This window comes from Oncorhynchus keta, chromosome 1, assembly GCF_023373465.1.
Source record: "Oncorhynchus keta strain PuntledgeMale-10-30-2019 chromosome 1, Oket_V2, whole genome shotgun sequence".
Lineage (NCBI taxonomy): Eukaryota > Metazoa > Chordata > Actinopteri > Salmoniformes > Salmonidae > Oncorhynchus > Oncorhynchus keta.
The window spans coordinates 25,806,566-25,820,985 of record NC_068421.1 but is presented as its reverse complement, the minus strand read 5'-3'; the positions used below and the strand labels follow the sequence as shown (position 1 = coordinate 25,820,985).

Genomic DNA, 14,420 nt, shown 5'->3' with positions numbered 1-14,420 from the left:
CCCTCATACCGTCATGGAGTTTCTAATCATTCCCTGCTTCCAATTGGATCATTCATCCCCCTCCTCTCCCCTGTAACTATTCCCCAGGTCGTTGCTGTAAATGAGAATATTTTCTTTCAACTTACCTAAATAAAATAAAGAAACACAACCACCTTCATGAATCACTACCTAGTTTTTACCACATGCTAATGTGTTTGTGAAGTTACTGTACCTTGTGTTCCTCTGTAGAAGCCATCCTCATCCCCTCTGACCAGCCCATCATGCAGATAAAGAACCTAGATGATGTCATCATTCCTACAATGGAGATCAAGGTAGAGAATGGGTTTGATCATCTGTGGATCCCTCGCTAGTCTATCACCTGACGTAAGGGGATTTTCGTTATGCAATAGGATGTTTTGCAGCCAGTTTGTATAGTATTTGCACTGTAATGTATGTATATACCATGTCACACCCATGGCGTGCTTTGAAAAGGGATGTATGTAAGAAGGACTTGTGTCCATATTGGTCTCTGTGTTAACAGGTGGACCCCTCGGGTAAATATGACAACCTGGTGACCATCAAGTCCTTCAAGCCTCACTTTCACCTGGCCGGAGGGGTCAACCTGCCCAAGATCATTGACTGTGTGGGATCAGACGGGAAGATCAGACGACAACTGGTCAAGGTGAGATGAACTGTGAACCATAGATTTATATCGCTGTTCCCCTTGCAAGTCATTGTGTGAGTAAACTGTGTGTTCAATGTAATTCAAAGCATTTCCCGACCCTTTGAAGGGAAATCCACTGCCTTGTGTACCTAAGCCATGTGAAAGACAATAGAGGACTTGAGGTTCTGTTGTGGGTTCAGTTATTGTCCATGTTGGCCTGAGGGTAATTATTGATCCCCTATGTTTCTAGTCTAACAAAATAAACACTATCCAGTGCTTTGTTCTTCATGAGTGCGTTCTTTAGGGAACTGTTCACTTTTTGTTTATTTGCTGGAAAACGTGTCACTCCCAGTCTAATAAATTCACAGTTAAGATGTTGGAGTTTCATGATGAAATAACAGATTAGCTCATGGAAAATGCCAAGAAGGAATCAGTCTTGAATTTCTTACCTGATGGCCCTGAAAAAAAAAGATTTGGTATATTAGACTGTTTTCTGATGTTCTTTTTTGGTAAATTCACTCAACATAGCATGTGGCAGTGCACCCATCACACAAACCCTATAGAGAATTGGTCAGTTCCGGTGTAGTGTTTTATTTTGATATTATGTAGTTTGTTACCCCCTGTGACCTTTGCCCCTCTGTATCCTCAGGGCCAGGATGATCTGCGGCAGGATGCTGTAATGCAGCAGGTGTTTCACATGTGTTCTATGCTGCTGCAGCGCAACACTGAGACACGCAAGAGGAAACTCAACATCAGACGCTACAAGGTCAGTCACTGCCCCAGTCTCACAGCTCAACTTATTTAAAAACATTTGCCGGTACTGTAAATTGCTCTGTAGAAGAGTTTCTATTTTGGGAGGGGGGTACGTTTTTTAATAAAAATAAATAAATCTACTTGCACAATAGACAACTTAACATTTCACAGACAAGAGATGAGCTTCTGTTAAATGACTTTGTTTGCTCTTTCTCATCATATCATTGTTATGTTATATGTAAAAAAATAAAAAAATAATGTGACACAAATATTCTTAAGGAGTTGTTATCAATTTTGGTGGATGGGAGTGATTGAGGCCCCTGTCTCTGCCCCCAGGTGGTGCCCTTCTCCCAGCGTAGTGGGGTTCTAGAGTGGTGCTCGGGGACCGTCCCTATAGGGGATTTCCTCATAGACCCCCAAAAGGGCGCTCACACACGCTTCTGCCCCCAAGACTGGACCAGCATAACCTGCCGGAAAAAGATGATGGTGAGTCTCACTTTGACTCATTCATTCTTAGTCCCTTGATGGCTGAATTGTGTAGTACTGTACTGTAATGTCGTAGTAACATATTGTTTTTACTGTAGGAGTCTCAGAGGCTTGGTTCCGGTGGGAAGACCCAGGCTTTCAGTGAGGTGTGTCAGAACTTCCGGCCTGTCTTCCGGTACTTCTGCATGGAGCGATTCCTGGACCCGGCAGTGTGGCTGGAAAAACGGCTGGCCTACACTCGCAGTGTGGCCACTTCCTCCATCGGTACAAACACCATCACCTCTGCTCTCCACAATACAATAATTACCATACCTACACAATTTTATTTGGCTATTCATCTGATTCCTTTGTTTCTGTGTTTGTTCTCCTCAGTGGGCTACATTGTTGGACTGGGGGATAGGCACATTCAGAACATCCTTATAGACGAACAGACAGCTGAACTGGTGCATATTGATTTGGGTAAGGAGGATACTCCAAATAGCTGTGTCTGAGTTAACATTTGAGGAACGTGTCTTGAGAACATTTTGGGTTAGGTATTTGGTGTAATGCGTTTATCTCTCTTCAGGTGTAGCGTTTGAACAGGGCAAGATTCTCCCAACTCCTGAGACGGTTCCCTTCAGGCTATCCAGAGATATTGTGGATGGGATGGGCATAACGGGGGTGGAGGGCGTTTTCAGAAGGTGAGCAGACAACGAGACCCAATCCCAATGGAGATAGATCTGGATGGATTTTATTCAAGCTAATTTTTAAAAATCAGGATATAATTTTTACTGTGTTCATCTCTACCATTCAGATGCTGTGAGAAGACCATGGAGGTCATGAGAAGTTCTCAAGAGGCCTTGCTGACTATTGTAGAGGTATAAACACAAACATATACACACGCACAAATACTGTTCCCATTCACTCAATGTCTGTATGTGAGCATGGAGTGTATGTTCATTACATGTTTATGTGATAACTCCTGCTGTACCTTTGCCCTGTGGTGCAGGTACTGCTGTACGACCCTCTGTTTGACTGGACCATGAACCCTCTCAAGGCCTTCTACCTGCAGCAGCAGCATGATGAGCAGGCTGAGCTCCAGTCCACGCTCAACTCTACACTGGGGGGAGACATCTTGGAGGCCCACCGCAAGTCCAGGTACTCTTCAGTACTATAAACCCCTTACATCAGGGGTCTCTGTCTACTAGTATACCATCAAATGGAATATGCCTGAGGAGAGTACACTCAGTCCTGTCTCAGTCCTGATGTTACTCACCAAACCCTCCACATGCCTTTGAACAATCAAATGAAACTTTATTTGTCACATGCGCTGAGTACAACAGGTATAGTAGACCTTAGTGTCATACTTACTTACAAGCCCTTAACTAACAATGCAGTTCAAGAAAGAGTTAAGAAAATATTTACCAAATAAACTAAAGTAAAAACTAATAAAAAGTAACACAATAAAATAACAATAACGAGGCTATATACAGGTGGTACCTGTACAGAGTCAATGTGTGGGGATACAGGTTAGTCACGGTAATTTGTACATGTAGGTAGGGGTAAAGTGACTATCTGGGGACCCATGCCAAATCTTTTCAGTCTCCTGAGGGGGAAAATATGTTTTCGTGCCCTCTTCACGACTGTCTTGGTGTGTTTGGACCATGATAGTTCATTGGTGATGTGGACACACTCTCGACCCGCTCCAGTACAGCCCAGTCGATGTTAATGGGGACCTGTTCGGCCTTCCTTTTCCTGTAGTCCACAATCAGCTCCTTTGTCTGGCTCACAGTGAGGGAGAGGTTGTTGTCCTGGCACCACACTGCCAGGTCACTGACCTCCTCCCTATAGGCTGTCACATTGTTGTCGGTAATCAGGCCTACCACTGTTTTGTTGTCAGCAAACTTAAGGATGGTGTTGGAGTCATGTTTGGCCACGCAGTCGTGGGTGAACAAGGGAGTACAGGAGGGGACTAATCACACACCCCTGACGAGCCCCAGTGTTGAGGATCAGCGTGGCAGGATCCAGTTGCAGAGGGAGGTGTTTAGTCCCAGAGTCCTTTGCTTAGTGATGAGTTTTGTGGACACTATGGTGTTGAACGCTGAGCTGTAGTCAATGAACAGCATTCTCACATAGGTGTTCCTTGTGGACAGGTGGGAAAGAGCAGTGTGGAGTGCGATTGAAATTGCGTCATCTGTGTATATGTTGGGGCGGTATGCAAATTGGAGTGGTTCTAGGGTATTCTGGATGATGCTGTTGATGTGAGTCATGAGCAGTCTTTCAAAGCACTTCATGGCTACCGACGTGAGTGCTACGGCTGGTTACCTTCGCTTCCTTGGGCACAGGGACTATTGTGGTGTGCTTGAAACATGTAGGTATTACAGACTCCGTCAGGGAGAGGTTGAAAATGTCAGTGAAGACTTGCCAGTTGGTCAACGCATGCTTTGAGTACACGCCCTGGTAATCCGTCTGGCCCGCAGCTTTGTGAATGTTGACCTGTTTAAAGGTCTTACTCACATCGGCAACTGAGAGAGTTATTACACAGTTGTCTGGTGTTGGCTGGTGAACTCATGCATGCTTCAGTGTTGCTTGCCTCGAAGCGATCATATAAGGCATTTAGCTCGTCTGGTAGGCTCGCGTCACTTGGCAGCTCGTGGCTGGGTTTCCCTTTTGTAATCCGTAATAGTTTTCAAGCCCTGTAACATCTGACGAGCGTTAGAGCCGGTGTAGTAGGATTCAATCTTAATCCTGTATTGATGCTTTGCCTGTTTGATGGTTCGTCTGAGGGCATAGCGGGATTTCTTATAAACATCCGGATTAGTATCCCACTCCTTGAATGCGGCAGCTCTAGACTTTAGCTCGATACGGATGTTGCCTGTAATCCATGGCTTCTGGTTGGAATATGTACGTACGGTCATTGTGGGGACGACGTCGTCAATGCACTTATTGATGAAGCCGATGACTGAGGTGGTATACTCCTCAATGCCATTGGATGAATCCTGGACATTCCAGTCTGTGCTAGCAAAACAGTCCTTTAGCATAGCATCTGCGTCATCTGACCACTTACCTGCATTGAAGTCCCCTGTCACAAGCATTTTGTTGTTTGCTTATGGTCTTATACAGCTGGTTGAATGTGGTCTTAGTGCCAGCATCGGTTTGTGGTGGTAAATAGACTGCTACGAATAATATAGATGACAACTCTCTTGGTAGATAGTGATGTCTACAGCTTATCATAAGGACGTGGTCCTTCTGTAGCTCAGTTGGTAGAGCATGGCGCTTGTAACGCCAGGGTAGTGGGTTCGATTCCCGGGACCACCCATACGTAGAATGTATGCACACATGACTGTAAGTCGCTTTGGATAAAAGCGTCCGCTAAATGGCATATATTATTATTATATTATAAGGTACTCAGGCGAGCAATACCTTTACTTCTTTAATATTAGACATCGCGCACCAGCCGTTAATGACAAATGGACACACACTGCCGCCCCTCGTCTTACCAGACGCAGCTTCTCTGTTCTGCCGATGCATGGAAGATCCCGCCCGCTCTATATTATCCATGTCATCGTTCAGCCACGACTCTGTGAAACATAAGATATTGCAGTTTTTAATGTCCCGTTGGTAGGATAGTCTTGCTCGTATATCATCCATTTTTTCCCCCAATGACTGCACGTTGGCCAATAGAAGGCAACCCGACCTCCGCCCCCTTTTTCTCTGTCTTTTCTTCACACAAATGACAGGGATTTGGGCCCGTTCCAGAGAAAGCAGTATATCCTTCGCGTCGGACTCGTTAAAGAAAATCATGTGGCAAGGCTTGGTGTTGGTCATTTACATTTGTGCTATAAACATTTTTAACGAATCTCATATATTGGCTGCACAATATGATGTCTCTTCTCTCTCAGCAGTGATAGCCAGAGCTTCAACAAGGTGGCGGAGCGCGTGCTGCTGCGGCTGCAGGAGAAGCTGAAGGGGGTGGAGGATGGCAGGGTGCTCAGTGTAGGAGGGCAGGTCAACCTCCTCATCCAGCAGGCCATGGACCCTAACAATCTCAGCCGCCTCTTCCCCGGCTGGCAGGCCTGGGTCTAGGTCTAACATACTGGGAGAAACCAGGGGGCCTGGGTCAATCTTAGTCCGCTTTCTACAAAATACTATGTATGAATAATGAATGTTTATGCTTTGACATACTTGATGCACCATGTGCTTCCTTATCAATCACAGATGATATTTTAGCTTTCTGCACTCAATAGACTGTAATCAATTATTAGGTATCTAATGCAAGATGTAAATGACTTGTTTTCTTGTGTTGCTCTAAATTCTTTGTATCAAGTGTCAAATGATATATAAATTCAAATGTTTTGGGTCACTTGAAGTGAAAAATGGTTGTTCTTGAATATGTTCATTGTACCATTGGATGGTAGTAAATAGCTGACATGTAAGATAATAAAGATAATTGATTCAGGAGATCAGGAGATTTAATTGACTCGGGAGATCCCCTCCTCTCAAACCATCTGCGGAGGAACTACCCCAGTTTGTACATGAACTGGGCCCTGCACCTCCCCCTGATAGCACTGCCTCTACCTTGTTACCAGTATACATTTGTTCCTCTTCCTGTCAGACTAATGTGGTATTGTAATTAAGCAACAAACAAAAAAAATTACAACTTTTTTTAGTAGTCTTTGATGTTATGTTGAAGAAGAATGTAGAGGAATTCGTCCATATACCTTAACCTGTTTCAGGTGTGAGGGACAGGCGCATCAAGTACTTAATGACCACGGTCATCAGTGTTCTCCTCCTATTGGTTGCTGGGATCTTGCTTGGATACTACTGTAAGTAATAGTGTTTTCCCTCATTTGGTCTCTACCCTAAAACACACACTATATACACTATATATATACACTATATATACAAAGGTATGTGGACACCCCTTCAAATTAGTAGATTCGCCTATTTCAGCCACACCCGTTGCTGACAGGTGTATAAAATCGGGCACACAGCCCCAATAGAATGGCCTTACTGAATAGCTCAGTGACTTTCAGTGTGGCACCGTCATAGGATGCCACCTTTCCAGTGGTATAAAATACTTCAGTTAAAATACTTTCAATTATTTAATTTAAATACTTTTAGTACTTAAATTTGTTTTTTTGGGGGGGGATCTGTACTTTTACTATGTATATTTTTGACTACTTTTACTTAACTACATTCCTATAGAGAATGTATTTTTTACTACATACATTTTGCCTGACGCATAAAAGCACTCGTTACATTTCAAATGGTTAGCAGGACAGGAAGACGGTCCAATTCACACGAATCAAGACAACATCCCTGGTCCTCCCTACTGCCTCAACATCCCTGGTCCTCCCTACTGCCTCAACATCCCTGGTCCTCCCTACTGCCTCAACATCCCTGGTCCTCCCTACTGCCTCAACATCCCTGGTCCTCCCTACTGCCTCAACATCCCTGGTCCTCCCTACTGCCTCAACATCCCTGGTCCTCCCTACTGCCTCAACATCCCTGGTCCTCCCTACTGCCTCAACATCCCTGGTCCTCCCTACTGCCTCAACATCCCTGGTCCTCCCTACTGCCTCAACATCCCTGGTCCTCCCTACTGCCTCAACATCCCTGGTCCTCCCTACTGCCTCAACATCCCTGGTCCTCCCTACTGCCTCAACATCCCTGGTCCTCCCTACTGCCTCAACATCCTTGGTCCTCCCTACTGCCTCAACATCCCTGGTCCTCCCTACTGCCTCAACATCCCTGGTCCTCCCTACTGCCTCAACATCCCTGGTCCTCCCTACTGCCTCAACATCCTTGGTCCGTCCTCCCTACTGCCTCAACATCCCTGGTCCTCCCTACTGCCTCAACATCCCTGGTCCTCCCTACTGCCTCTTATCCTGCAGACTCACTAAACACGAATGCTTGTAAATGTCTTTTGGAGTAAATGAGTTTTGGAGTGTGCCCCTGGCTATCTGTACGTTTTTTTTTTTAAACAAGGAAATCGTGCTGTGTTTTGTTGAACATAAGGAATGTTAAATTACTTTTACTTTTGATTCTTAATTATATTTTAGCAATTACATTTAATTTTGATACTTAAGTAGATTTAAATCCAGAAACTTTTACTCAAGCAGTATTTTTACTGGGTGACTTTTACTTTTACTTGAGTCATTTTCTATTAAGGTTTCCTTACGTTTACTCAAGTATGACAATTGTGTACTTTTTCCACCACTGCACCTTTCCAATAAGTCAGTTCAACACATTTCTGCCCTGCTAGAGGTGCCACGGTCAACTGTGTGTGCCGTTATTGTGAAGTGGAAATGTCGAGGAGCAACAACGGCTCAACCTCGAAGTGTTAGGCCACACAAGCTCACAGAACGGGACCGCCGAGTGCTGAAGTACGTAAACGTTGTCTGTCCTTGGTTGCAACACTCACTACCGTGTTCCATAGTGTCTCTGGAAGGAACTTCAGCAGAACAACTGTTCGTCGGGAGCTTCATGAAATGGTTTTCCATGGCCGAGAAGCCGCACACAAGCATAAAATCACCATGCGCAATGCCAAGCGTCGGGCAGTGGTGTAAAGCTCGCAGCCATTGGACTCTGGAGCAGTGGAAACTAGTTCTCTGGAGTGATGAATAACACTTCACCATCTGGCAGTCCGACTGGCAAATCTGGGTTTGGCGGATGCCAGGAGAACGCTACTTGCCCCAATGCATAGTGCCAACTGTAACATTTGGTGGAGGAGGAATAATGGTTTGGGCTAGGCCTCTTAGTTGTGAAGGGAAATCTTAATGCTACAGCATATAATGAAATTGTAGATGATTCTGAGCTTCCAACTTTGTGGCAACAGTTTGTGGAAGGCCCTTTCCTGTTTCAGCATGGTAATGCCCCCGTGCACAAAACGAGGTCCATACAGAAATTATTTGTCGATTTAGTGTGGAGCCCAGAGCCCTGACCTCAACCCATCAAACACCTTTGGGATGAATTGGAATGCAGGCTGAACTAGGCCTTATCGCCCAACATCAGTGTCCGACCTCACTAATGTTCCAACGTTTAGTGGAACGCCTTCAAAGAAGAGTGGAGGCTGTTATAGCAGCAAAGGGGGGACCAATGCCATATTAACACCCATGATTTTGGAATGAGATGTTCAACGAGCATGTGTCCACATACTTTTGGTCATGTAGTGTAGGTGCACTTCATTCACATCAATTTGATGAATTAACTTGTTCCCTTCTGACCATCCTTAACCTCACCCTTCATTGTCCTCCATCTGTGCGCGTGGGGTTGCATGTGGTGATGGTCGCTGTGTCAGGCAGTCTCTGGTGTGATGGGGTAAGAGACTGTCCAGCAGGGCAGGATGAAGCTCAGTGTTGTAAGAATCCATTTTTACATTACATTTTGGTCATTTAGAAGATTTTACAGTCAGTGCATTACCCTCAAGGTAGTATAACAACTACATCAGGGATTGTAAGTTAGCTGCTTGATTAAGAAAAGTTTATCAGCAAAATCGTAGCTAATAAGAAAAGAGAAGCGTTAGTGTTCGTGCAAGAAAGGCAAGTACAACAGTAAGTGTGAGGTTATTTAATTTTATTTTCGCTAGAAGGTTCAAACGAGGTACTCTTTTGAAGATGGATAGGTTTTCGGATGCTTTACCTTTACCCATTCAGACCTCTTGTCATCTGCCCTGACAAAGACCTGGCTGGGACATTTTACTGTACAGGTACTGTGTGTCTACTTCTGTTTGTTTTTGCTCTTGTACTTAACATTGTGTGTTGTGCTATTTGTTTTTCTACAGTGAGGCTGTGTGGCTCCAGTTTTCTTCTGCAAGCCTATTTGTCTGACATTGGATCGTGGAGGACGGTGTGCTCAGATGGATGGGCTGATCACCATGGGAAGGCAGCCTGACAGTGTTTAGGATACAGCAGGTAAGACATACTGTATCTAGATTCAGATTGAGATTTATTTTGTTTTTATATTTATGCCCATTGGTATAGTATAGAGAATGTAATCTTCCCCATATGCATTGTGAGATAGTCAAGCAAGCGTAAACGTGAATGTAAAACAGTGAGCATGTGTTATGGTCATTTATTTCATTTGTTTGCTATGGGTTCACAGAGACACATGTTAAATCTGGCTGACAAATGCCAGTGGATTCTTAATGCTGAAGTCTGGATCAAGCCCTGACACACCCATAATGCAACAGCTTGCGGGCACGTCAGTGAAAAAATGTGAGCCAATCACATTTCATATCACATTTCATAACGGTATGTAATGTTAAACTCTTGATAACACCATCTGTATTTTTGTGATTCCTTTTACTCTTCTCAGTGAAACCTGTCCCAGTGTTAATGGGGTGACCCTGAAGTGCATAGGTAAGTCATTATGTAACTTTCTCAGTAAATAGGTATAGAGCAACTTCATGTAAAGTGTTACCACCTGATAAACCTCTGTCTCCAGACTGTGGTACCAGAGTAGTCTCCAATTTGAGTCGTGTAGTGGGGTGCCAGGAGGCAAGTTTGGGGGAGTCAACAGCTTGCGTGATAGGCGGCTCACAGGACAACAGCTTGCGTGATAGGCGGCTCACAGGACAACAGCTTGCGTGATAGGCGGCTCACAGGACAACAGCTTGCGTGATAGGCGGCTCACAGGACAACAGCTTGCGTGATAGGCGGCTCACAGGACAACAGCTTGCGTGATAGGCGGCTCACAGGACAACAGCTTCAAGCACCTCTTAACACTGGTTGAAGTAAGCAAGTCTCAGTTTCAACTGTGAAGAGAAGACTTCGAGCTGCAGGTTTGACAGGTTGAGTGGCAGTAAGAAAGCCACTGCTAAGATGGCAAAATAAGAAGAGGCTTGCCTGGGCCACGAAGCACTGCCATTGGACTACTGAAGACTGGACGACGGTCTTATGGATCGATTAATCAACATTTGACGCTGGGTTTCTGTGCGCCATTCAGTAGGCGAAAGGATGGTTCCACAGTGTGTGACACCATCTGTCAAACATGGAGGATGAAGTGTGATGGTCTGGGGCTCTTTTACTGAATCCAGAGATGACGACTTGCAGGCAGTCTCAGTAAGGGTGAGTGGCACCCTTAACCAAAACCGCTACCACAGCGCCTTGCAACACCCTCTGGTGTATGCCTAGTTGGTCAGGGGTTCATCCTACAGCAAGATAATGACCCAGAACATACCTCCAGGCTATGGGGTTCATCCTACAGCAAGATAATGACCCAGGACATACCTCCAGGCTATGGGGTTCATCCTACAGCAAGATAATGACCCAGGACATACCTCCAGGCTATGGGGTTCATCCTACAGCAAGATAATGACCCAGGACATACCTCCAGGCTATGGGGTTCATCCTACAGCAAGATAATGACCCAGGACATACCTCCAGGCTATGGGGTTCATCCTACAGCAAGACAATGACCCAGAACATACCTCCAGGCTATGGGGTTCATCCTACAGCAAGATAATGACCCAGAACATACCTCCAGGCTATGGGGTTCATCCTACAGCAAGATAATGACCCAGAACATACCTCCAGGCTATGGGGTTCATCCTACAGCAAGATAATGACCCAGAACATACCTCCAGGCTATGGGGTTCATCCTACAGCAAGACAATGACCCAGAACATACCTCCAGGCTATGGGGTTCATCCTACAGCAAGATAATGACCCAGAACATACCTCCAGGCTATGGGGTTCATCCTACAGCAAGATAATGACCCAGAACATACCTCCAGGCTATGGGGTTCATCCTACAGCAAGATAATGACCCAGGACATACAGTGCCTTGCGAAAGTATTCGGCCCCCTTGAACTTTGCGACCTTTTGCCACATTTCAGGCTTTAAACATAAATATATAAAACTGTATTTTTTTGTGAAGAATCAACAACAAGTGGGACACAATCATGAAGTGGAACGACATTTATTGGATATTTCAAACTTTTTTAACAAATCAAAAACTGAAAAATTGGGCGTGCAAAATTATTCAGCCCCTTTACTTTCAGTGCAGCAAACTCTCCAGAAGTTCAGTGAGGATCTCTGAATGATCCAATGTTGACCTAAATGACTAATGATGATAAATACAATCCACCTGTGTGTAATCAAGTCTCCGTATAAATGCACCTGCACTGTGATAGTCTCAGAGGTCCGTTAAAAGCGCAGAGAGCATCATGAAGAACAAGGAACACACCAGGCAGGTCCGAGATACTGTTGTGAAGAAGTTTAAAGCCGGATTTGGATACAAAAAGATTTCCCAAGCTTTAAACATCCCAAGGAGCACTGTGCAAGCGATAATATTGAAATGGAAGGAGTATCAGACCACTGCAAATCTACCAAGAACTGGCCGTCCTTCTAAACTTTCAGCTCATACAAGGAGAAGACTGATCAGAGATGCAGCCAAGAGGCCCATGATCACTCTGGATGAACTGCAGAGATCTACAGCTGAGGTGGGAGACTCTGTCCATAGGACAACAATCAGTCGTATATTGCACAAATCTGGCCTTTATGGAAGAGTGGCAAGACGAAAGCCATTTCTTAAAGATATCCATAAAAAGTGTCGTTTAAAGTTTGCCACAAGCCACCTGGGAGACACACCAAACATGTGGAAGAAGGTGCTCTGGTCAGATGAAACCAAAATTTAACTTTTTGGCAACAATGCAAAACGTTATGTTTGGCGTAAAAGCAACACCCTGAACACACCATCCCCACTGTCAAACATGGTGGTGGCAGCATCATGGTTTGGGCCTGCTTTTCTTCAGCAGGGACAGGGAAGATGGTTCAAATTGATGGGAAGATGGATGGAGCCAAATACAGGACCATTCTGGAAGAACCTGATGGAGTCTGCAAAAGACCTGAGACTGGGACGGAGATTTGTCTTCCAACAAGACAATGATCCAAAACATAAAGCAAAATCTACAATGTAATGGTTAAAAAATAAACATATCCAGGTGTTAGAATGGCCAAGTCAAAGTCCAGACCTGAATCCAATCGAGAATCTGTGGAAAGAACTGAAAACTGCTGTTCACAAATGCTCTCCATCCAACCTCACTGAGCTCGAGCTGTTTTGCAAGGAGGAATGGGAAAAAATGTCAGTCTCTCGATGTGCAAAACTGATAGAGACATACCCCAAGCGACTTACAGCTGTAATCGCAGCAGAAGGTGGCGCTACAAAGTATTAACTTAAGGGGGCTGAATAATTTTGCACGCCCAATTTTTCAGCTTTTGATTTGTTAAAAAAGTTTGAAATATCCAATAAATGTCGTTCCACTTCATGATTGTGTCCCACTTGTTGTTGATTCTTCACAAAAAATACAGTTTTATATCTTTATGTTTGAAGCCTGAAATGTGGCATAAGGTCGCAAAGTTCAAGGGGGCCGAATACTTTCGCAAGGCACTGTACCTCCAGGCTATGGGGTTCATCCTACAGCAAGATAATGACCCAGGACATACCTCCAGGCTATGTCAGAACTACCTTAGAAGAAAAGAACAAGACGGTAGGCTTCAAATCGTGGAATGGCCAGCACAGTCTCCAGACGTAACCCCCATTGAGCTGGTTTGGGATGAACGGGGCAGAAGGGTGAAAGCAAAGCAACCTACAAGTGCAACACATTTGTTGGGAAGAACTTTCCGAACAATATTTGATTTCCATTGTAGAAAGAATGCCACGACTGTGTTCGGCTGTTATGTCTGCAAAAATGTTGGTTCAATTTTGTTAAACAAAACCATTCTCCAATTGTTTATTTGTTTTATGCTTTCATTTCAGAGTACATTAAGACATTAAATGTGTGAATTTCACATTCTAAAATGTTTGACCTGTCGTGTATATCATTGGGTATGTCCAGCACAGTCCACTTCTGAGCGTATTCTTTTGAATCTGTGGCATCCTGGTTCAGTTGTCTTTCATTTCAGTCACTCTTATCCTGAAGACATGCAGGATTTGGGAATCAAATATCTACATACTTCAGCCATGGCCGTTCTTCAGTGAGCCACATTGTCACCCATGATTACAACACAGAGACTGGGAATAACAACGTCGCCCTCATTAGACTCATTCAACCATTGCAGATGAATGGTAGGACTTACATTCTCTTGTTGTTCTCAGCAGACTATTTCAGCACTTCATGCAGGTAATATTTTTCTCATGGCTAAGCTCATAGCACAGACATTCTTTCCTATGCAGATCAAATAAGGCCTGTGTGTTTGCCCAATGTCGGGCTGGACTTCACTGCTCCCCAGACATTCTGGATTTCAGGGGTTTGGCAGCACAGTTTCTAGTGGTAAGTCGTATTTATGCAATATCATGAGAACATATATATTAGTTTAAGTAGGATGTTTACATACACCTTATCCAAATACATTTAAACTGAGTTTTTCACAATTCCTGACATTTAATCCTTGTAAGAGTTCTCTGTTTTAGGTCAGATAGGATCACCACTTTATTTTAAGAATGTGAAATGTCAGAATAATAGAGAGAATGATTTATTTCTTTCATTGCATTCCCAGTGGGTCAGAAGTTTACATACACTCAATTAGTATTTGGTAGCATTGCTTCTAAATTG

General features: G+C 44.3%; 1 protein-coding gene and 1 long non-coding RNA gene across 4 annotated transcripts in view; both read left to right on the top strand.

The window, feature by feature from the left end:
• atm (ATM serine/threonine kinase) overlaps window positions 1–6,322 on the top strand; it is a 52,414-nt gene extending 46,092 nt beyond the window's left edge. For 2 of the 3 annotated variants that reach the window (XM_052519565.1, XM_052519557.1), the window contains exons 54-63: window positions 229–311; window positions 521–661; window positions 1,293–1,409; window positions 1,733–1,882; window positions 1,981–2,146; window positions 2,255–2,341; window positions 2,448–2,562; window positions 2,676–2,739; window positions 2,871–3,019; window positions 5,764–6,322. In XM_052519565.1, the coding sequence (XP_052375525.1) occupies window positions 229–311; window positions 521–661; window positions 1,293–1,409; window positions 1,733–1,882; window positions 1,981–2,146; window positions 2,255–2,341; window positions 2,448–2,562; window positions 2,676–2,739; window positions 2,871–3,019; window positions 5,764–5,947 (1,256 nt within the window). In that variant the 3' untranslated portion in view covers window positions 5,948–6,322. The remainder of the gene's footprint in view (window positions 1–228; window positions 312–520; window positions 662–1,292; window positions 1,410–1,732; window positions 1,883–1,980; window positions 2,147–2,254; window positions 2,342–2,447; window positions 2,563–2,675; window positions 2,740–2,870; window positions 3,020–5,763) is intronic. The other variant, XM_052519558.1, reaches the window with a different exon arrangement.
• A 3,321-nt stretch (window positions 6,323–9,643) lies between these two features.
• On the top strand, window positions 9,644–14,133 carry LOC118394927 (uncharacterized). Its single transcript, XR_004827838.1, has 5 exons — window positions 9,644–9,777; window positions 9,968–10,080; window positions 10,181–10,224; window positions 13,788–13,933; window positions 14,042–14,133. It is a non-coding gene; the product is annotated as an uncharacterized LOC118394927 (long non-coding RNA).
• Window positions 14,134–14,420: the final 287 nt, after the last annotated feature.